General features: G+C 42.7%; 1 protein-coding gene across 2 annotated transcripts in view; it reads right to left on the bottom strand.

The window, feature by feature from the left end:
* SEMA3D (semaphorin 3D) overlaps positions 1-25,074 on the bottom strand; it is a 135,517-nt gene that overhangs the window by 74,344 nt on the left and 36,099 nt on the right. For both annotated transcript variants that reach the window (XM_054275505.1, XM_054275513.1), the window contains exons 2-3: positions 19,960-20,150; positions 2,641-2,801 (exon numbers count right to left, since the gene is read on the bottom strand). In XM_054275505.1, coding sequence (XP_054131480.1) covers positions 2,641-2,801; positions 19,960-20,074 — 276 coding nt within the window. In that variant the 5' untranslated portion in view covers positions 20,075-20,150. The remainder of the gene's footprint in view (positions 1-2,640; positions 2,802-19,959; positions 20,151-25,074) is intronic.

Below are 25,074 nucleotides of genomic sequence, written 5' to 3'. Positions count from 1 at the left end.
CAAGGCTTTGGATGCTTCTTTGAATACTATTCCAGAAATGTCTTAATACAGAGCTTCAGATTCTAAAATATAATCTTGCCAAGTAATTATATCCACATATGAGAATAAATTGTTGGGGATTCTGACTTGGCTTTTGGAGGTATCAGTAGCTCCTAACAAAACAAATATCTGAAACTGAGAGCTTTATTAAAATAAGATGAAACTACCCAGCACAGAGCATTCTAAAGTTAATGTTCAGCTTTGTTTTAAATAAAGGAAACCCTAAACTATGAACAATCTTGCATTCTAGTCTCAAAGTCGTTATACCTCTTTTGCCCCCTCAGCTTGCTTTTAACACTCCTTCCTCAAAGTCATTAATAAACACATCATTTACAGGCAGAAACGTATTATTCTAATCAATTTCTACTCATTTTAGTGGCTGTGTATAAGCAGATTATTTTTTCCAGACGACTCGTGCTCCAGAGGAGTACAAAGGACACACTTCAGACCCTTGTAGTCCCAACATGTGTGGTTTCCTCACGCTGGGAAAGCCTGGAAGCGAGCCGCCTGGCCCGGAGCCAACCCAAACTAGGGTCAGTCTAAACACAGCACCGGCAAATGCTACTTTCTGACACTTCCCTGCTACTGTAGAGAATCCTCCAGCATCCTCCTCAGCACTGAGATTTACACACAGCTCCTCACGCTACTTCCTTCATCTCATCCCTTCCCTCCACTGAGAAGATTCAACTAGCCAAGAGCAGTGGAATTAAAGAGAAACACTTGTGTGACATTGCCTCGTGTTTCCTGGGTGTTTATGCAAGAAGATACATTTATAAAGTTGCTGAATGCCCAGGGAGGCCTTGGAAATCATCACACCAGGATGCTCTGCAAGGCTTCTCAAGTCAGTTCTTCCCACTTAGATAAATTTTGCCTTGTGTGTTTTTTTCTGAGAAGTTAAATATTATCTGAATAGTTAAACTGTTATTAGTTTACCACTAAAAAAAGTAGAAGTATTTGAACCTGCACACATATTTAGTCTAGATATGCAAGTGGTTAGGAATTTTATTCCCTCCTTTCAGGTTACCACAGATATGTAAGCATACATTCTCTATTCATCTTAGGAAATGCAAATTTTCCTTCCAAATACAGAGTCTTTTCTCTGTAACATCTATACCACTGTCCGACTGCAGGTTAGCTCTCCTGGCTCTGTGTTCTGCTCTTCCTGGAAGGCACAAGGTCCATAATGATCAGTGGGGGCTTGGCCAAAGGCAAAATGTCACCAGCTGGGACTGAGGGGTGGCTCACGCAGGGGGCTGCCACCTCCAGCAAGGTCTGGGCTCATAAAGCCCCACTGAACATAATGGGAAGTGACAGCACTCAGCATCTCTCAGGAGGCAAGCAGCATCCCACAGAAACAAAAGCCTGCTTTTCACACAAACAAAACTTGTTTTCTACAGAAAGCCTACACCAAAAATCAATTTGTACTCTGAAAATTTGCAATTATAATTAGCAGTGCTGTTATTAATGCAATATCCTGAGGGAGGTGTGGATTTTGAGTCAGTTACTGAGATGACAGAAGCAAGTTAAGTGCTTGATAAAGCATCCCAAGAAGAAATTTTCTGAAATACTCAGAATCTGAGTTGTACAAAAACTGGCATGTGCAGCATTGCTGAAGTCAAGATAGGGAACAAGATATTCTGCCTGGTACTGTATCTCTTCTATACAATGGCAGCAAGTGTTGCTCTCAAACATGTGAGCAAAATAGTATCTTGTTCCACCTGTTCAGTCCCTGCCTGCAATCCTATTAATTCAGGGTCAGTTACCGCTTCAGAGCTGGCAGCAGAACCCAGTAATTTAAAACCCCCCTCTGGTGCCTAAAGAAAATACCAAACACAGCTGAGAATTCAAATTTTCTTCATATCTGGAAGAAGAAGGAAACCAGTTTTCATGTGTTCCTGTGCAAGCATCTGGTTTTCACTCATAGCAGTCAACTGTGCTTACAAAAGCTCCAGTTCACCATGTCTGATAGAAATATTGAAGGCTAAATTGTCATGTCATTATCTCAATTTAACACATTGTCACTGGGCACAGGCAAGGGATTACAGCAGATCCCAGAGGAAGCTTTTCCTATCACTAGTAATTCCAGATATTAACAGAAATGCTAAAATTGCCACTTACATTTTACTATGATTTAAAACATCCAAATTGCTTCTGCTCTGTTCAGTATTACAGTAAAGCAATCCCAGTGATGCCAGGGAGCAATGAAAGAGCTGTCTTCAGTTATTTCCTTCCAAATGCTTTTAAATGAAGAGGGTAACCATGACCAGAGGAGTTGAGAGGTGAACACTCTGAGCTACATTTTTCCTGTTTGCTGATATTTTGATGCTATTTTCATGCACTGCAGAGCTCTTCCACATAGCTAATCTCTTGCAGGTCATCAGTCACACAGGAGATCACATAGCATGAGAAATTCAATTGATTAAAGACAATATGTATAACTGTGGGAGATGAGATTATCAAATCTTGGTAAATTGCATTGCACAACGAATCTGCAGTTACCCAGTGAAGAAATAAATAAATAAAAACACAAACCCAAACAAACAAAAAAGGAATTTAACAAAATTTAACTTAGGAGGTAAACTCCATGGAAAGCACACTGACCTTTTTTACATTTTTGTTTACATCAATCAAGTTGAGCAGGAAGATGTGGTCCTTTGTCCCGACTAGCAGCCGGCCCCTCTCCTCATCTAGCAGCAGGGTTCGAAAATCAAGCCCCTCTGCTGAGCCCAGGAATGGGATGCAGCTGTTTGAAAGCAGCAAGTCTGTGGGAAAACAAAGAAAATCTTTATAATCAAAATGTTTATATATGACTCATCAGTGTCTTTTGTAAATATATGCAACCAGCATGGAGTATACCAGTGAGATAAGTGCAGTCTTGGAGCATGTCTTTCCAAAGCCATAATACAGTTCCTGTTAACTTTGGGGTTCTCTGGGGGGGTTTATATTTCCAAATTGGGTAATAGTTACTTTCACAAAATATTTTTCTAGGTAAAACTTTCTGAATAAATTATCTGTATGGCATAGAAGAATCAGAAATTAAACATAAATTAGAAACCACAGAACACAGATCTTTGCAAAATCTAATTTTATTCTAATTCTATTCTAATTTAATTTCTAATTTTGTTATATCTTTCCTTCATTCTAAGAAAACTAATTATGTTTATATTACCATACTCATGCATACACATTCTCGAGGATCAATACCTCACCATATTTGGTGCTCCAAATATAAAGCAGCAAAGAAGGTGAATGCCAGCCAAGAATAATTAGGAGCAAGAAATAGTGGGCAGGAACATTTGAAGATCATCCAGTTCACCTCCCTCAGTATGAGGAGAAAAATCTTTCACTAGATCAGCTTGGTCAAAGCCCCACCTAACATGGTCATGAACACTTCCAGGGATGGGGCATCCACAACTTCTCTGGGCAACCTGTGCCAGTTTCTCACCACTCCCATAATAGAAAACATCTTTCTTATATCCAGTTTCTATCTACTCTCTTCCAGGTTTAAAATTACTCCCCCTTGTCCTGTCATTAAAGGCTTTGGTAAAAAGTCCTTGCTTGTCTTTTTTACAAGCCCCCTTATACACTGAAAAGCTACAATAAGGTCTCCTCAGAGCCATCCTGACTCCTGGTGGAACAACCCCAAACCTCTCAGCCTGTCCTTAAATGGAAGGTGTTACAGCCCTCTGACCATGACCATGGCTCTTCTCAAGATTCATTCCAAGGTTCATGGCTTCCTTAAACTGAGTGTCTGAGAACTGAATGCAGGACTGCAGGTGAGGTCTCACCAGAGCAGACTGCAGAGGCAGAATCCCCTCCCTCTACCTGTTGAACACATTTCTTGTGGAACAGCACAGGCTACAACTGGATTTGCCGGCTGTGAGCACACACTGCTGGCTCAAATCCTTTTTTTTTTCATTTACCAGTATGCCCAAGTCCTTCTCTGCAGGGCTGCACTCAACCTATTCATCACACAATCTATCTATCCACCATCCAGTCTGTGTTGATATCAAGGATTGCCCTGACCCACGTAAAGAATCTTCTACTTGGTCTTGTTGAACTTCACATGGCTTACACAGGCCTCCTTCTCCAGCCAATCAAGGGATCCTTAAAGATAATTTATTCCAATTCAGTGAGGATGGTAGAGTAAGGGGAATATCCAGTAGCAACACCTCTAAGAACCTATTAAAATCAAAAATTTGACAATAAAGTTTTACTGTGAATTAACAGTAGCTTCAAATCTCTTTAAAAACGTAATTAGGAAAAAAATGCTCTGTGAAACTAATGAAAGAATCTATAAAGCTGCAAAAAAGCTAAAGGACTGTAAAATAAAAATTCTGTAACATTCTGCCTAATGAATACTCTGGATGTAATTCTGGATGAGGACACAAACAACATATAGAAAAGAGCACAAGGATAGTTAAGTCTTGTTTGGTAGTCATTACTTTGGGGAAAAGAAAATAAACATGTGAATCAGTTCTTCCACAAGCAAACTCTCCAAACTAAACTATTTGGAAATCATCACACAGAAAGGCAAATCCTGTATTTAACTGAGTACAAAATTAGGGTTATTTCCACCTTCCTGGAACTGGATGGACAATGTAGCATTCCTGCTAGAAAAGCCAGACTTACTGCAAAAGTCATTTGCACATCCTGATCATGAAGAAAATTAGGGCCAGTGTTTTGGAGAAAAAGTCCTGAATGAAATAAAAGGAAAAAAACCCGACCCAAATATTTTTCTCCAAGGTCTCTCACAAACCATATGACAGGCAAAAAAATATTAAGTTCTGGTGCCAGCTCATAAACAGCACTCTGGGAGAAAAAATATTTTATCATTACTAATCTGACTAACTGGAATATAATTAAGACAATTATTTTTTGGCTCAGTCACTACTATTTATGTGTGTTTGTCTGGTTCAGTGCAGGGTGTTTTTAAGGTACAATCTGAAAACAAATTGCTGTGTATTGCCACTCCTATTCCACTAGGTGAGATTTATTTGGCAGCTCTTTGGAAAAAAAATCCTGCTTCACATTGAAAAATTATATCCAATGCTGGGCATTACACTGCTATACATCAGCACTGTCCTTTCTCTCACATTTTCTGTGAAGACAAAGATGTCAGGGTTTTTCTAAACTAGTCACACTTTAAAAGATCTGTTTATTAACTGCCACCAAGATCACTTAGGAACAGCTCATGGTTAACATGGTACTATAAAAACCTCAGTCCTCACCTGCAGGACACAAGTAACGAACATACAGAATATCAGGGAAAATTCCTTCCCATCTGCAGCCACAGGAATTTGATCTAAGGAATTATCAATTATATGCTTATATATGCAAATTAAAGCATGGGCCTTTGCAAAAGTGTCAATTGCAAAAATATATGGATTTGATTCTCCACATACACGAAGGATGATGACTGAGACTCCTCTCTTCTTCCCATTTCCTTCTTATTTGAAAGGAATGATCTCTGAAGAAACCATTCCAAATGGCTATTTCTCATCTGTTCTAGAATTTCAGTAGTTTTAGAATTTCTCAGTAAAAAAACCTCCACCTAGAAGAGCTACAACATTGAGGGGAAAATGCTGCCTCACGACTGAAAGGCCCAAGTGGGAACGAGCCCTGTCTGATGCCTTGTACTATCATTTATTTCATTACATCATAAGGAAAACATCCGTAGAATATTCCAGATTGAAATGACAACACTGCACACTCCTTTCTTACTGACGCAGATGACAGCACAAGCCACAAAGCAATGAAGAATCAGGTTTGGCCAGTCATTTACTACTGAAAACAGCTTGGAAGTAAGACTCTGAGCATGACCATTGATAAGATTATAACTGTAACATGACCTAATAAAACTTCACAAGTAAACATTAACAGAGGATTGATTAAATTGCAGCCGAATTAATCACTGTTCTCACTCCATAAAACAACACAATCCAATCTTATGCGTTGAAATTTCCCTTCACAGTGAGACATATTTACTATCACCAAGGACATTACACTGGAAAAATTTACTGTGAAAAGCACACTTCTCCATGATTTTGAAGCTTAGAGCAAGCTGTCAATTTGAATCACTGCATCTCTGTAGCCTGGCTAACACAGAAATAGCATTCTCACAAGGCACAGTAACAAAGTTAGTTACAGGGATGGTCTTTCATGACTACATGTTCAGCACTCGGTTTTTCACAGTCTCTATTTGCTGTCTTCCTCAAAATTAAATAGTTTTTTCCAGCTTGGTGATTTAGAAAGCATCCAGCTAACTCCCTTCTGGGCTAATATTTTACTGCTGAGTGGTAGAAGCTGGAATAGTGACTGGGTTTTATCCATTTAGCACAGTATCTCAGTGGACTTGGCTTACAACAGCATGATCATTGATTACTTAAAAAAAACTCTTAAAAAATCTCCAGCAGCAGAGCCGCAGCAAAAAGGCTTTGAAAGTAAAAATGTCATTCTGTTCTGATAATATGTATTTGCATTTATAAAACATATTTAGTCTTCTTAGCATCAAGTCACATCTGTGGTGACGAAGCTACCACTCCTCAAATTCCAGCACAGTGTAAGTATGCAGCAATGTGGAGCCAACTTGGTTGAGACTCAGAATTCCCTTTGTGACCAGTTACACAATTTTTTAATGACAAACCACACCAGAATTAGCAGAAAGGGAACATCTCAACCTCTTTCAAAACAGTTACACCTAATGACACCTTTGAAGGCCTCTGAAATTAAAGGCTGTATAATTTTCATATATACCACAAAACAGAGGTCACCTTACTTTCCTTTATGCAGGAGCAAGTCCTTTCTCATGCTGGAGAGTACCAAATTTACATGGAAATTGTAGAAATTCTCAACCAAACTTTTGAGATATTTATAGCACGACTGCAGCAATTTATCCAATTCCCAAGGAATTCTAAGTTTAAAATTGACCAGTTGACCCCAGATGTATTGGTACAAAGGCAAAGAGAATAAATACTTCAAAACTACTAAGGAATTCTAAATTTAAAATTTACCAGCTGACCCCAGATGTATTGGTACAAAGGCAAAGAGAATAAATACTTCCAAACTACTACAAATTTCTACTATGTACTGCAAGAAGTAAATTATGTTTTGTCCAGCTGCATCTCATCAAGGATAAAGCTGCACATGCGAAGTGCCTCTCATTGCTACACTGTATTATATAGGCCTGGTGGAAAAGGTTATATTCGTAGACAAGCAGAGCCACTCCAAAAGGACACAGATAACCGTGAATATAGAAAACATGATTTTCTGCTGTCACAATTTTGTGTGAAAACACGGGTCATGAGAAGACAAAAAAAGATGTATTAAATCACATGTTTTGCAGTTAGAGACTTCTCTGTCTTCATGCCTTAGGACTGAATTGCTCCCCAGGAGGGTATAAAAGTGATGGTGTAAAGAAAACTTTTCCAAAGATTCCTAAAAACTTCTGCTGCAAAATTTCAGGTGTTTCAGGGCATGATCACTTCAATATTCTAGCATTTCTATGGGAATGCTCGAGAGACCGCATACTTAATATATACAACATCCCTGTTTGCAAAAACTATTTCTTTCATATAAGCATAGAGGAAGGACATTCTCTAAGATACAGAGAGTTAAAGACAAAGAATGACGCATTTCAGGCAATTTTCGAAATTCATCACTTTTTATTAATTTTTCAAACATACATCTCCAAATATTATTCAAAAGGAGACATGGCACTATAGAACTGCAATTCAGTTCTCTAAACTAAGGGTAACGCGGCAAAACTAAAAACACTAAAGGGCCTCTAGAAAGAATGCTAATAAACAAGTCTAATTAAAGCTACAGCTACAACTACAATGAAAGCTACAGCTAGTTAAGTGCACAACTACTGCTACAGCTACAGCTAGAGTTAGAACTAAAACTAAAGCTACAGCTACAGTTACAACTACAACTAATACTAAAGCTACAGCTAAAACAAATTAACTACATAAAGACCATAGCAGTCTAGGTTGCTGTCTTCAAGGTCTTCCAAGCAACCTCTATCAGCTTCACTGTTTTCTGTTAGGATGTGCAGGTGGAGCAGCTTTCTGCCTCACAGACTTTGTCAGCAGCACTGTTGGAACTGGAAGGTGAAGGGCAAGGCCATCCAGAGATGTGTCTGCACAGCGAATCCATGTGCTGCATCTTGCTTCCTCAGGAGCAGGAAAGCAGCTTCAGGATTGCCAGTGACAAATGTATCAGCTATGCAGAGCTCAGGTGGCTGCCATCGGCTGTGACACCCCAGCACAGCTCTGTGCAGGGAACTCCTCTCAGTGGCTGGAGAGCAGCACCCCGAGGCGAAATCGCAGCCGACCATAAGCTTGCCTCGCCTCTCTGTGGGCGGCCGGATCTCGGGCCAGGTGCTCAAAGAGGTTGGGTGGCACAACCCCTCGCATTGCTGGTGGCAAGCTGATCTCTGCAGGAAGCCTCTCATTGCCCAGCACAAAGTGCCTCAGGTGTGTCAGCTGCAGGCAGCGGTCCAGGTACGCCATGATGTCCCACAGCCGCCGTGCAAATGCTCTCCTGTGCCACCGGGACAGCGGTACTGTGGTCAGCACGTGCATGACCACAGTCTTCCATGTAGAGCTGGAAAAACCTGTGTCCCTCAGGATGCAGGTGAAGAGCTGCAGGCATTTCAGGTGCAAGCTCTCACACGGCAGCTGCCTGGCCATGTGCCGGAAGAATTTCGCCTCTGCCACAGCGTATGTCTCTGCCCACGCTGTGCTTGCAGTGATGGTGGCCTTGGTGGGCTGGCTGACCACAAAGATGTCAGAGTCCCCTCGGCGCACCCCAAAGAGCATCTCCACCATCAGCCTCTCCCTGCCTTTGCTCAGCTCCAATAGGCAGGACCGGCGGCAGGGCTGAAACACCAAGTGCCATGAGTGCCACTGAGGCACTTGCAGCCACGAGCTTCTCACCAAGTGGCAGAACCAGTGGGAGGTTTTTTCCACGTCCAGGTAGGAGCCGGTGCAGAGAGTCTCTAGGAGGCTGCGCTTCTGCTTCCGCCGCAGCTCCTTCTGCGAGTGGTGCAGGAAGCACAATGGCTTCTCTTCCACCTGCTCCTTCTCGCACGTGCACACCAGCTCCACACTGACGTTGAAGGTCCCGGCTGCCACCTGCCCTGTGCTGTTCAGCTCCAGGTGGAAGGCGTGCCCTGGTGGGGGATTCAGTGGGACCAGCACACGGTACACCCCATCCCAGTCACGGGGACTCCAACCCTCAAAGGCACTGCCCACCCCGATGGCTTCTTGGGGCACTGGGTAGAAGCTATTGCTCACGCTGTCCACAAAGACATGCGTCAAGTTCTCCAGCAGCTCAGCTATTACTGAGCAGCCTCTCTCCAGGTCCTCCACAGGCCACTCTATGCGGTCCACTAAAAGGATTCCTTGTTCATTCCCAGCATATCCGGTCTTTTCTCTGTCTTCCATTCCATCACTGCTACTTTCTCCCTTGCCACCATCATGGTCTTCTTTTTCTCTGCTTCTCTGTTCACTGGCATCGCTGCTTTCCTGCACCTTCACCTCCATACATTCTTCCCGTCCATCTACGCTGTCTTCACCTTCATGTACATCAGTGTTGCTGGCCTCACCGCTCCTTCTCCTGCAGGTAAACCACAAGCCCAAGAGGAGCAGGACTCCAGCAAGGACCCAAAATGGCCACTGCTGCAGGGCACCAGGGAGCACGGCTCCCCAGCCCTTGTCCTGCTCCTCCAGCTCCTGTAGCAGCCGAGCCATCTCGTGGTCCAGCAGCTCCTGACGCTCCTTCATGCGCCGGTGCGTGGCCTCATCCAGCCCATCCCCAGATGGCTGGGGATACTGGATCAGGCTTTGCACGAGCACGAGGAGCAATGGCAGTACAGCCATGGTCTGCAGGAGGACACACAGAAGGGGTTCAGTGGGGCCGGAATGGAGACAGACAGTGGGGCGCAGGAGCTGCAGGGATGTGGCAGCAGGAAGGACAGGGCCCCCGGCAGCTGGCGGGCAGCCAGGCCTGCACCGCTGCCCCAGCAAGCACCGCGCCCTCAGCGAGGCGCTGCTACCGGGGCCGGGCCCTGGGTGGGGGGGCAGAATGCACGGCCCGGTACCGGAGCTTCTGCCCCAACCCTCCTGCAGCCCCTGGCCTCCCCCAGCCCTGTCTCCTCACTGCTGTGCACTCACCGCTTGCCCAGGCTCTACTGGGGCAGCTGCACCCGCTGAGGCCTTTTATACCTGCCCCCATTGTGACACGGCCCCTGTGCTGTCACAGAACCCAGAGCGCATCACAGGCCAGCCCCGCCCGCCGCCCGTTCAGGGAACTCATCATGGCCCTGGGCACCCAAAGCCCCAACAGACACCAAATGCAGAGCCATCACTTGGGAACCTGGCAACCCCACAGCTTCCCTTGACAAAGCAGACACAAAGGCCCCGCCACGCAACTCTTGTCAAATATAAATTTGGGTGACATGACCCACTGATGTTTTCGGTATATAAGTGCAGGCTCTTAGTTAATATTGGTGGGGGACATTTTTTATCATTTGTATTTATACTTACTCCTTTTGGGGCAGGATGTCATGTAGAGACCGCATACTTAATATATACAACATCCCTGTTTGCAAAAAGTCTTTATTTCATATAAGGATATAGGAAGGACATTCTCTAAGATACAGAGAGTTAAAGACAAAGAATGACACATTTCAGACAATTTTCGAAATTTATCACTTTTTATTAATTTTTCAAACATACATCTCCAAATATTTTTCAAAAGGAGACATGGCACTATAGAACTGCAGTTCAGTTCTCTAAACTAAGGGTACCGCGGCAAAACTAACAACACTAAAGGGCCTTTAGAAGAAATGCTAATAAACAAGTCTAATTAAAGCTACAGCTACAACTACAATGAAAGCTACAGCTACAGTTACATGCACAACTAATGCTACAGCTACAGCTAGAGTTAGAACTAAAACTAAAGCTACAGCTACAGTTACATGCACAACTACAACTACAACTAATGCTACAGCTAAAATAAACTAACTACATTAGGACCATAGCAGTCTAGGTTGCTGTCTTCAAGGTCTTCCAAGCAACCTCTATCACCTTCAATGTCTTCTGTTAGGATGTGCAGGTGGAGCAGGTTTCTGCCTCACAGACTAGGTCAGCAGCACTGTTAGAACTGGAAGGTGAAGGGCAAGGCCATCCAGAGATGTTTCCGCACAGCAAATCCATGTGCTGCATCTTGCCTCCGCAGGAGCAGGAAAGCAGGATTGCCAGTGACAAATGTACCAGCTATGCAGAGTTCAGGTGGCTGCCATTGGCTGTGACACCCCAGCACAGCTCTGTGCAGGGAACTCCTCTCAGTGGCTGGAGAGCAGCACCCCGAGGCGAAATCGCAGCCGACCATAAGCTTGTCTTGCCTCTCTGTGGGAGGCCGGATCTCGGGCCAGGTGATCAAAGAGGTTGGGTGGCACAACCCCTCGCATTGCTGGTGGCAAGCTGATCTCTGCAGGAAGCCTCTCATTGCCCAGCACAAAGTGCCTCAGGTGTGTCAGCTGCAGGCAGCGGTCCAGGTACGCCATGATGTCCCACAGCCGCCGTGCAAATGCTCTCCTGTGCCACCGGGACAGCGGTACTGTGGTCAGCACGTGCATGACCACAGTCTTCCAGGTAGAGCTGGAAAAACCTGTGTCCCTCAGGATGCAGGTGAAGAGCTGCAGGCATTTCAGGTGCAAGCTCTCACACGGCAGCTGCCTGGCCATGTGCCGGAAGAATTTCGCCTCTGCCACAGCGTACGTCTCTGCCCACGCTGTGCTTGCAGTGATGGTGGCCTTGGTGGGCTGGCTGACCACAAAGATGTCAGAGTCCCCTCGGCGCACCCCAAAGAGCATCTCCACCATCAGCCTCTCCCTGCCTTTGCTCAGCTCCAATAGGCAGGACCGGCTGCAGGGCTGAAACACCACGTACCATGAGTGCCACTGAGGCAGTTGCAGCCACGAGCTTCTCACCAAGTGGCAGAACCAGTGGGAGGTTTTTTCCACGTCCAGGTAGGAGCCGGTGCAGAGAGTCTCTAGGAGGCTGCGCTTCTGCTTCCGCCGCAGCTCCTTCTGCGAGTGGTGCAGGAAGCACAACGGCTTCTCTTCCACCTGCTCCTTCTCGCACGTGCACACCAGCTCCACACTGACGTTGAAGGTCCTGGCTGCCACCTGCCCTGCACTGTTCAGCTCCAGGTGGAAGGCGTGCCCTGGTGGGGGATTCAGTGGGACCAGCACACGGTACACCCCATCCCAGTCACGGGGACTCCAACCCTCAAAGGCACTGCCCACCCCGATGGCTTCTTGAGGCACTGGGTAGAAGCTATTGCTCACGCTGTCCACAAAGACATGCGTCAAGCTCTGCAGCAGCTCAGCTATTACTGAGCAGCCTCTCTCCAGGTCCTCCACAGGCCACTCTATGCGGTCCACTAAAAGGATTCCTTGTTCATTCCCCGCATATCCGGTCTTTTCTCTGTTTTCCATTCCATCACTGCTACTTTCTCCCTTGCCACCATCATGGTCTTCTTTTTCTCTGCTTCTCTGTTCACTGGCATCGCTGCTTTCCTGCACCTTCACCTCCATACATTCTTCCCGTCCATCTACGCTGTCTTCACCTTCATGTACATCAGTGTTGCTGGCCTCACCGCTCCTTCTCCTGCAGGTAAACCACAAGCCCAAGAGGAGCAGGACTCCAGCAAGGACCCAAAATGGCCACTGCTGCAGGGCACCAGAGAGCATGGCTCCCCAGCCCTTGTCCTGCTCCTCCAGCTCCTGTAGCAGCCGAGCCATCTCGTGGTCCAGCAGCTCCTGACGCTCCTTCATGCGCCAGTGCGTGGCCTCATCCAGCCCATCCCCAGCCGGCTGGGGGTACTGGATCAGGCTTTGCACGAGCACGAAGATCAATGGTAGTAAAGCCATGGTCTGCAGGAGGACACACAGAAGGGGTTCAGTGGGGCCGAAATGGAGACAGACAGTGGGGCGCAGGAGCCGCAGGGATGTGCCGGCAGGAAAGACAGGGCCCCCGGCAGCTGGCGGGCGGCCAGGCCTGCACCGCTGCCCCAGCAAGCACCGCGCCCTCAGCGAGGCGCTGCCGCCGGGGCCGGGCCCTGGGTGTGGGGGCAGAATGCACGGCCCGGTACCGGAGCTTCTGCCCCAGCTCTCCTGCAGCCCCTGGCCTCACCCAGCCCTGTCTCCTCACTGCTGTGTGCTCACCGCTTGCCCAGGCTCTACTGGGGCAGCGGCACCCGCTGAGGCCTTTTATACCTGCCCCCATTGTGACACGGCCCCTGTGCTGTCACAGAACCCAGAGCGCATCACAGGCCAGCCCCGCCCGCCCTCCCCAGCCCGCTCAGGGAACTCATCATGGCCCTTGGCACCCAAAGCTCCAACAGACACCAAATGCAGAGCCATCACTTGGGAACCTGGCAACCCCAGAGCTTCCCTTGACAGAGCAGGCACAAAGGCCCCGCCACGCAACTCTTGTCAAATATAAATTTGGGTGACATGACCCATGGATGTACTCGGTATATAAGTGCAGGCTCTTAGATAATATTGGTGGGGGACATTTTTTATCATTTGTATTTATACTTATTCCTTTTGGGGCAGGATGTCATGTGGGCTAATGCTCTGTTTCAGGTTTAGTGAGAAATCTTTCTCAAAGAAATCCAGGTTGCTTGGTTGATGCACATGAAGATTTAATACCATCCTAAAAATGCCAACTAACTAAATTTCAATATTTGGGTCCCTTCAATAACCTCTTAGCTCTCAAAATCTTTGGTTCAATACCGTGGGAAATTCTGGTATAGACAGGATTTTCAGAAAGTAGAATGTCTGGTTTTTCAAATTTGTGCAAAGATGTACCTCTGTAACTCCCACCATCTTCAAAATTGTCTCACTCAGAGTTAGCCAATCTTTCTGACTGATACGGGAACTTCTGTCTCTTTCTGCTATCTCTTTTTGTATTTATCTCCAAGGGACTGTGAATACAGGAGAGATTATATTTCTCAGCCCTTCTTTGGGGGATTCTTCTATAAATGGAACTGCAGAAATGGGGAGGGAGGAAAGGGAAACAGGATGTGACTTGAAAACCTGAACAGTGACCACAGACGTCCACTGCTACACTGACTGATGTCAGGCGGATCACGCTATCCCATAATGCGTAGAATGAGAACAATGCTGGGATTGCTCAAACTGCTCTGAATTGGATTTGCTTAACAGATGTCATTAGTAAAAGCAGTCAAAGAAAGAGTTTTGAGCCCTCTTTCCAGCTGATGCCACTTATCATCTATCTTCCCCTGTTCTTCTAGGGAAACTGTTTTTGATGCTGTCCCTTCCTTCTTTTTACAATGGAGCAAAAATTATTTGCCAAGCATTACTCTTTCAGTTGTGTTTCCTCTCATTTTCCAAGATTTAATCAAGTGAACACTCAGCAGAATAGTTCTGTATTTTCTGAACACAATTCTTCTTTTATCCAATTGAGGCCCTTCTGTGACTATGAAATCATAAAAACTGTAGTGAGCTACAGTTTACACTTCAAAGGTTGATATGGGTCAGTTCTTCAAGGTTATTCTTAGTTCAACTGCTGTGTAAACTGTTGATGTCAGTGACTGGAAGCTGCTCTCCAGGACATTATATATATATATGATAATTATATGGCAGAAAATGCAACATATAGTTGGATCTGACCTTCAAGTTCACTAGCTTAAAAAAAGAAAAAAATGTCTGTAAGAAATTTTCTGGTTTTCCTATTACTAAATGCCTTCACATTTATATTTAGTTTACTGCATATACAAGAGACTTTCTTTGCATGGACAGCAGTGCCCATCCATTGTCAAGCTAGGGTTATATTTTAAGTCTCAATGATCACTGCCTCCAGAAAGCATTTTTGAGACAAAACAGGCAAAGTCTTTTGCGCAACTATACAATCTTCCAGTAGTAGGGTCTTCACTCTCACATAAACACTTTACGTTTTTCCGCAAAGGAATCTGAGAGATTTTTCTGAGACATAACACGCCATCAAAAATCAATTAAATAACAAAGAAGAGGAAAACATCACTTCTTCACTCAGCACATTTTCCTTGATTTTCATAAGCATTCAGATTTACAGCTACTGGTACTACCACAGGAGCAGGGCTTTTTCTGGTTTTACTTCCTCTTCCAGCAGAGCAAGCACAGCTGCAAAATGCAAACTCATTTCTAGGCTCTCTTGCATTATCACCAGTTTACCACATTCCAACCAGTCATAGTTGTGCAACACCCCATCACGGTACTGGGATTACTGCAGTGTCACAGACAGTTTAAGTGAGGCTCAAGGAGCTGTACAGCTTTAACTATGTTTTATATGGATAATTAAATGATGCATGACATGGAAATAAGCCAGCTGTACTGAAACTTAGCAAACTAACTGCTCTGATGCAACAGTCAAGCATCTCATCAGTTATAAAATGAAACAGGTTTAAAGCAAAAGCAATACAGAGAACAAAATGCCTGACATTGTAAAGTAGCATGTTCAAAGGACCATTTTTGAACATTAAGCAAGTGTACTCATCCAGTCAAATTTTCAAAAGAATTCCTGGCACCAAAATGTTCTCTGTTTGCTTTTTCACCATGTTTAAAGAATGGATCACTCTTAGGGGGAAGAAAATCCTGTGTGCAAAACACTGCATGAAACTAAACAATCCTTAAACGTGGCTAATTTTCCATGTGGAGCTGATGATTTAGCACTGTCATCCTTCAGCAGAGGAGAAAGAACTGCCTGTCTTTAGTTTACTTATGTAAGATGAAAAAAGTGAGGAGTGTGAATTTGATCTTGCTTCAATTTACTTCAGTGGCCAAACACTTGCCATGACTTCAGAGGGAGTGAGACTGCATCTTAATTCATTCCATGTGGAGAAAAACAAATCAGCTGAGAATAATGCTCTTGTTTATTAGATTTAAATCACTACCATAGTAGTTTTTAACAGTGCTAAGTAAATCCTGTTTTAAAAGCCAAAGGTTACCTTCAAGCATGCTTTTCCCTATGTATTGTGCCTCAATGCAGGATTCCTGGTCATCTGACCACGTCACCACCGTTCACAGCAAGTAAGGCTTGCTCTGGGGCATGGCCACATTCCCACACAGGAATGATACATGGTTGTGGATGCCACTGGTGCCAACATCCAAATCTGGGCTGGGGCATCCCCCTCAGCCAATAAACCAGGGTGCACACTTTTGTAAAATAAATGCATTCACTGATAGCAAAGACTACACTAACTAAGATGTCCATGAAAAGCAGCAAAGTAAATGAAATCAATAGGGTTAAATTTGCAATTAGGAATCTGCATTTCTGCAAGGAAATTTTAGGATAGCCACAAATTGAAAAATGTTTAATTTTTGTTTTCTTTTCCTTAGAAGGCAATCAACCTCCTGGTTTGGCTGTGCTCTACTCTTCCTTATAAAGTAGAACCTAGAGAAACACTCAGAAAATATGTATGCAAGTACCTTTCAATTAATTAAAAAAAGATTATTACTCAGAAGGTAGACAGAAACAAGACTGTCTACACTGTATGAATTAAACATATATGAATTAGGACACAGAGCCTTCCATTCTTTAGTAAGTGATGCTGTCCTAAAAGTGACATTAATGAATGAGACTGGTATATGAAAACCTTCTGCATCTGCTCTAGAGGTTGGAATGAGGATGTTAAATCAGGCAGCAGAAAACAAGCATGTGCTGCTTAGGGAAGCTGAACGTCACTTCTGTGTTTGAGGAGTTCTACAGTTTGGATGAAGGTCACAGGTTATCTCCAGCTGCATGAACATTAGTGATAAATACACAGTTTCTCTTAGACTGAAGGCAGTGCTAGACAAAGAGTATTAAAATAAGGAATATTACTCAAAAATCATCCCCTGGTTTTCTAAACATGGGACTCTACTATTAGAAGAGAGTTTCTTAGCTCCTCCACATGTTAAATCTATAACATAACAATAAAAGCACCTCAAACTTGTAGAAGTATCTAAGAAACATAGATTAAGTAAGGTCTACACAGTGAGAGCACTCTAAAAAACATCACAAGAGCAGAGACAATTTCTAGGATAGTAATGACATGAACCAATATCTAGAAGTTAAGTCTAAGTGAAGAAGAGAATTTTTCAACTAATGGATCAGGGAAAATGTGGGAATAAAGTATGAGATATGTCATTTAAAGATTATAGTATATTACATTAACACAGGTGGAGAATATATGACTTTGATTCTGTATTACAACATATTTCAATTGAATGGTGTGTAGTTTTAGTTTTATACATTCATGATTTTTTAGAACATATTTTTAGACTGGGGCACACAACAAAGAAAATCCATCACATGATATTGCATTGATCCCCGCATCACTCACTGGAATATCTTAACATTTCCAGCACAGATTCCCAGTTCTTAAGATGAAAACCCAGAGAAGATGAAAATCCGTAACTGCCATTAAGAGAAGGTCTAAAATTTTAATTGCTGTCTGAACACAAAGGAGCTGTGACATGCTGTGGTTTCTTGAAGCACTCCTGCAGTTATCCTGACGTATCTGTAACTACCCCACCCTCTCCCCTCTTCCCCATCCACCACTGACTGATGCAGCTGGGACATTCAGTAACTACAGAGGAAAATCTTGCTTACTTTCAGCTTTCCTGCCCCAGCAAATGCTCAGCTCTTCTGGAAGATGGACATATGCCATAAACACCCTGCACCTTGAAGGGAATTAAACCTTCTCTTCAGACATGCATGTGAGCAGGTTTTTGGAGCTGCCTGGTGTGGCCATTTTTCATCTGTTTTCCACAAAGGAAGGAAAGAATCCTGTATTCTCCTCCTAATGATATTTCAAGTCTTAATTCCAAAGAACAGAGGTTTCAGGACTTGTCAGTGACATGACTAACAATTTTATGAGAACTGGCAAGACAGTTCATTTCTCCTATATCTTACTCACAGAAACCGTGGAATTACTTTGTCTGAAACACTTGAGGGAAGGAAGGTAGACTTAATTCTGACAACTTTATTAAATATTCAGTACATCTGACATCCTGTTATCAACAACAAAAATATGGTTTAATTATGATAAGCCTTACTGGTATCATTTACAATACATCAGTGTGAAAAAACAGCAGTGAATATTTTCTTGCTCCATGTAGAAAAATACACATCTTCCACCCTCCCAGAAAAGTAAGACAAGGCACAATAAATTCTCATAATTCTCTTTCTTCTGGCTTTTCAGTTCCACCACACCTGTCCAAATTAAGATTTATGTGCTATTTTGCATCTGTATCTGTTGTTGATTTTCCCCCCCTACAGGGATATAGGTGGATAAGTTCAGACAGGAAACGGTATCCCTCAAGCCAAACTGAAAGGTTTATAAAGTTGCTAATAAAAGTTTGGGTCAGGGCCTAAATATCAATCATCTGCTCATTGTCTTTTTAAACGAGCTCAGGCATTTTCCCAACCGCTCCCAGCAGGTCTCTGCCACTATTTCAAACTAAGATTTCAGCCATTTCTTTTTTCCCTGTGTTGACCTCAATAATTTTTCTTTCTCCCCCTCTTTACCTGCCAAATGCATCCATCAAGATTTTGCCAAAGGCTATCTGCTTTTGAAGTTGAGAGGAATTCACTAATCGTGAGTGTCAAATCCACAATAAATGCCACTGCCATATGGTATATGCTGCTTTTGGGAATTATCTCAAAAGGCCTAGCTGTGAGAAGGCTGGCTGTATGTTAGGAGGGCTTTACTGCTAACTTTCATAACTCATGTCATGTCTTTCAGTTTCTGTATTCATTGGCTTCAGAGAGTGCAACTGTTTCCTGAATTTATAAAAATGCTGTCAAGATCCCTTGATCTCGCTTCCTCCGTCTCTCTCACACAAACACATCCAAACACATCTATACACAGTGGAATAGCATGCACAGTGGCATGCAAATCTAGCAAAAGAGAAGCTTGTAAATAAATAGCATGTCATTCTGCTTACTCAATAAAGTCCTCTGGGTGTTAAACTCATGATAAATGTATCATAAGCCCTGATGAAGGCTTTACAGCCTGCCCCATCACACCATCCTGAGTGCAATTCTGCGAGGCATAGGAAGACATAAGTTTGAAAAACAGAGTAGAAATAGCTCCCATAAGGGCAGGGTGCTGACATAGTTGAAACATAACTAACTGGAGAGCATTTGTTTTAGCTAAAGAAGACAGCATCACTGACACATCTCTGCGCCTATGGAGGTGTACTCTGCATTCAAAGGAACGAGAAATCCACCTTCTTTTAAAAATTGTCCATTAATACATAAATATGTCTGTGTTGAAACTCCCCAGATGGTACCATTCTCAACAAGAACTACACACAAGACTAAGAAATTCCACAGAGAAAACATGCTTTTGTGATCCAAAGAGGCAAGGACAAAGAAAACCACATATGCAGAGTTTAACATACCAACGTAGTGATAGAAAAAGAATTACAAAAATAAATGTCAGCCCCCTTGAAACACTTGAGGCAGCTCTCGACTTTCTCTAATACTCTAGGAAGGTGTGAATGTTCTCCATGTCTCACAGATCCCCCACCAGCCACATGGAAAGGTCTCCAATGCACCTCAGAGTGTTTCAAGTACCACTCCCCTCTAGTTTATATAGTCTGTTAATATCCTCTTGGACCAAACAGAAATAATAGTTTAAAAAGAAAATTATATTTCAGAAACATGTGCCTCTACATGACAAAACCCCCCCAGAATTTAATACCATCCCTAGGCAGAATTCATCCATCCTTAAGGCTTCTATTACGTATTTCTGGGACTGTGTTTTGCTTTCCTGGTAAGTAATACAAATGAACTGCTGGCAACATCACATCAAAACAAAAGCAGCAGAATCAGAAAAAAATGCTGAAAAGTTTACCTTTATAGGAAAGCTTCAGTCTTGGGATATTTTGTTTTGACGTTCCAGTGACTGGAAGGAACAGCATCACTAAAGACAGCAAGCTGCAGGCATGAGGCACTTGCAAAACTCTCATTCTGCTCTCCTCTTCTGTATCTTCTTTTTCACCACGGTGAAATATCTCTCCACTTTTCAAACAACCCAAGTTTTATCTGAAAGAAAAAAAGGAAAACATCTGTAGACCTGCATTACTGCATAAATAATAATTCTGTAAGCAAGCCAGATCTATCTTTAAAGAGCAGCTAATTTAATTTCTTTGCTACAAAAGTATTTCTTTCTCCAGTACAAGTAAAAATGTTTTGTTTCTTTAATACTAAATTTACACATTTTGACATTGGAAAAATATGTAAACTTTTCAAACACCAGTGTCTAGCACAGCTGAAGTTCAAGCACAAATTAAATCAACACAGTATCCACAAAAAGAACATTTGCCATTCAAAAGTGACCACACAACTTAGTTCATACCAGTCCACTGGATATATTAATGTTTTATAACTCTTTTTATCTCAGTACAACAGCTATTTTATGTTTATGCTCTGACTAGAATGAACTGTAATGTCTCAGATGCCATGGGGGTACAAACAGAGTTAACAATGAGTACATACCCATCAAAACTTTCATAAATAAACTAAGAAAACTGGATGGAACAAACAGTTGTGTTTAGTTTTAATAGAAAGAAACAGTCAATGCAGATGATGTATTTAAAAGTGCTTTCAGTATGATATTTCCAGCAGAATAACTGCAACTCATCCACCAAAATGTCCTATAAACTTTAATGAGTGTTTCAGGCTGGGGTCAATAGGCTGATATGAGATTTTGTTAGCACAGTGTGCAACTAAGCCAGCTTTGCAGCACTTTTCACTTAATAAGTGTCATTCATATTCCATAAAACTTGAAGTGTTTTACAAATGAAAGCAATTATCACTGTCCTTATTTTCCCTATGCAAAAACCGAACCATAAAGCTGCAGTGAACCTATTTCCTCAAGGTCAAACAGCACAGTAGTTGAAAAGAAAACAGCAACAGCAATCCTGGTGTCCTTTGTACCCAGCTATCAAGGATCCCTTTTGCCCAATAACTCCACTTTTGCAGATGAAATTATTTTAAATGGCATCTTGAGTTCTGAAGGCAAAACTTGATGGTTAATAAATCACAGACATCAGAGTATGAAAATACTTGTAAGACCAGATACTTCCTCCTGCAAGTGCATGATGCTAGAGGTCAAGGGGGACAGCTGGTGAAATGACAAATATCAGTGTTTGAGTAATGCTGTAAAACCAAGGAGTAAAGAAATGTTATGGTTAGTCGAGAGATTAATGGCTCATGACTTGCCATGAAAATTCTTTTCTGAAAGGTACTGGAACTGCCTGATTAAAAGAGCAATCCTAGTGCCCACATCAGCCAGCACTTGCACAGACATCAAAGGAGAGGTTCCTCACAAGCCCATGAGAGATGCAGCACAGCTTGGGGCCCCTGGTCTGGCATTCAAGCTCCTGCAGCCCTGGGTCAGGCATCTCTGAGCCACAGCAGCACCCAGAATCAATTCAACACCTCCTGATGCAGGCAGCTCATCCTTCCTGGCATGAAAGGATGGAAACAGTTCTCTCTGACAGAGGAAATCTGTTTCAGATGAAACTTGGGCTTTCTGAGCCTCCAGACCTTCTGTCAATAGTAAAAGACAAGGAAGTGTGCAAGACCACGATGGTGAAAAAGGGAAATAATTTGTAAAATGCCCAAAGCATAGCTCCTATTGCAGAACACTGAGCTTCTTTCTTCCCAGTCCCCTCTTCAACACTCCCATTGTGTCTGAAGGCACTGGTCTTGGCCAAGGGGAGTGCATGTTCATGAGATGACATGGAGAGAAAACAGACAAACATGAAATGCCTGTTTCATCTTTCCCTTCCCTTTATTACAGTATGAGATCCAAAGAGAAGGCCTTTACTTCTGTGCCAACACATCTATTTGAGGGTGGACCACGAAGGACTGATGTGGATTAGACTATGGTAGGGTTAAACTGCCTTTAAGAAATCTATTTAGGGGGAAGAAGGGGAAAAGAAGGGGAGGGGAGGAGGGGAAAGAATATATGAAGATGAGACACCAGCCCTGTTCATCTTCAGCAGGATGATAGTGACAAACCATACTTCAAAAAGAAGCAATTAAGTGGGAGCCAGTCTCACTACAAGTATGTTGAGAAGTCATGGCCTGAAGGTCTGGGCCTCAGCCAACAGGGAATTCACCAAAGGATTTGGGGCTCATTTACTTGAGGCAAATTATTGTGAAGAATCAAGACTAAATTTGACTAAAAAACCAGTTGTGTCAATGCACTGTCATTTGCTGAATTGATTGAGGATCAGCACCAAACTCGGGCCTTTGGCCCCAGCTCACAACCTCACTTTTTCATTTAGGCATTTTTTGCTAATGGGAACATTTGGGGTTTTTTGGTTGGTTTTTTTTTTCCCCTTTTCCCTTTTATTTGAATAATGTCTGTGAAAAACCATTTGCTTTCACAAGGCAGTTAGTTTACACTGGAGGCAGCTGGTCTGTGAGCTCGAGCCAACCCTGTCCTGTCTTTAGATTCATTGCAATCTGGCCAGATTGTCACATATATTTTTAGTTTATGATGATCCTCTAATACAATTCCAGCTTCCACACAGGGTCCTTCCAACAGTCTAGCTCAGGTTAATGAACTTGAGGCCAACTAACTTGCCATTAATCTTGACGAAATATCCTTCCTCTCTGTAACACATGCAATGTCAATCAGGGTCCTGTGCTGAAAAGACCCACAGTCACACAGAGCAGAAGCAAACAGTCCCATGAGCAGAAATAAAAAAAGCAAATTTGACTCCCCTATTCCTTCCTCCCCTCAAAAGTAAGACAAATTTGGTCAGAGAAGGAAAAAATTACTGGTTTGTTTAATTCTTTGATACTTCAGCTAAGGACCAACACCTTCTAAAACTTCCTCACCATGAACAGATCCAAAATAAATGAGGAAAAAGACTCCGAAAAGAAAAATACTGAGGCTAAAGCTGCTTCCTCACCTTGGCTTCAGCTAGGAAATGGCACTGCACTGTGTTAATTATCACCTGCAAGACCTAGCAGGGAAGGAAGCCATGCACACACCTCGCTGAAACGGGGGCACTTCCAGCGGAATAAAGGAGCTTTTATTTGCCCCACGTAGGGGCGGGAGGCACAAGGCTGAGAGGGGCTGAGCAGCCTGGCTCCATCCTGCTCAGACCTCCCAGCGGGGCCCATAAACTGGGATTGGGATGTGGGTTGAAGTGCCAGAAGACAGAAAGTGGAGCTGCAAGTGTGCTGCCATCCTGACAGAGAGAAGGGCCAGACCTGCCCGGCACATGTGCCATGTCACGTTCCAAAAACGTCCCAAAAACGAGGTGTCACCTCCCCGCAATCGGCCACATCTAGTGGAGCCCATTAAAACAGATTGCTCCGAAGCTACTGTCTCAAACAAGAAAACCTGGAGCCAATTTGCTAAACATAATTTATTCCAGGCCCTTTGTGGCAATAAACAGAGCTCTTCAGCCTTCTCAAACACACAGACAGTGAGGAGTTCTGTGCTTATGGGAGCTTTTTCAGATCGTTCAGCTCAAACCTATCTAAATGCAAAATCTTGCATTCACAAATACTGTGTAGTTTCCCACTTCTCCTGGCGTCACGAAGTCCAGAGCTGAAATGACTGTGACCCATCTGCAAACACACACTTTTTAAACTGTATTCATGAAAATCTCAATTAATGCTTTTAAAAAAGGCTTTATGGAATTGGAGGATAATTTAAAACCTGTTTCCAGCACTAGTTTTTCACGGCCATTTTAAAATTCAGAATTTTGTATTCCAATAAAGAGTTATGGCTCAGTGTTAGTGAATCTAATAGCAATGTTGCAGATTGTGACAACAGAAAATCTAGAACAACCTGGTCACTATCAGCTTATAAATTCATTATAAACCTAATGAGTAAGTTGCCTAGGTCATGTAGCTTCAATATGTAGTTTTCTATCACTGATGAAAGAGTTTTTCTTTCTTCTCCTCATCTATTCTTGTTTGACATCTTGAGGTTTTATTTATTTTGGTCTATGGAGTCAGAAGAGAGAAAAAGATGTCCCTTCAGATATCAACAAAATAGCATGAGTGGCCTTACAGAAAAACATATTGCTTTAAAAGATTTAAAACTAACCAGCTACAAGAATAAACAAAAATCACCCCACCTATGATTCATATTTATTGAAAGGTACATTATTGCTTTATCATCTCTTTTTTAAGAGATAAATATCTATTTATTTCAATAGATTATTTTCTACTATTATAAGTAGAAAATCTATATGCACAGAAATTTAAAGCACATTATTTTAACCACAAGTATACAGATATGCGTGTCCAATGCATTATGTAGATATTTCACCTTGAAATTATCATAGAAATTCCAAAAGATTCCAAAAAAAAAATTACTTCAGTTGTCTACTGTGTGGTTCAAAACTGTATTATAATCATAAACTGGACATTGAATTGTCTTTGTTAATAAGAGGGAAAACTGTAAGCATACATGGCTCAGATTAGTAACTTAGAAAATCAAGTAGACTAAAAATAAAATTACATCTTTACACTTACTTAACATTCTTAACTTAATTCTGCAATAACAAAGATGACATTTATCCAGAGCACAATGAAACTATGTTCTTGTACCCCTTAGATGGTCTGTTTGTTATTTGGCAGAAGACACTTTTCTCTTCATTGTGAAATCTCAGTTAAAGCTAACTCCATCCAAGAACTGGTAAACAGTATTATTCATCACTATTCTCCTACTTATTAAGTAGGTTTTGTGCTGTTTATAGTCCAGAAAATGTTCTCTTTCAGGATTCAGAAAAATACCGCTTTTTACACAAACCCCAGATCAGCATTACCTCACTTCCCAACACCAGGAGAAATTAATGAACAAAAAGACAATGGTACAATCAGAAAACATTATGTGAGCCTGCGGTAAGTGATTTTTTTTTTTCATTTTGTGTTGCATAAATCACTAGGCTTAGTCTACCTGGTTTAGATGAGGTTTTGCCATAGAGCAGTC

Source organism: Melozone crissalis, unplaced genomic scaffold (genome assembly GCF_028551555.1).
Source record: "Melozone crissalis strain CALT ecotype California unplaced genomic scaffold, PUWL_Pcris_2 ptg000004l_1, whole genome shotgun sequence".
In the NCBI taxonomy this organism is placed as follows: Eukaryota; Metazoa; Chordata; class Aves; order Passeriformes; family Passerellidae; genus Melozone; species Melozone crissalis.
This window is presented reverse-complemented; position numbering and strand designations above follow the sequence as displayed.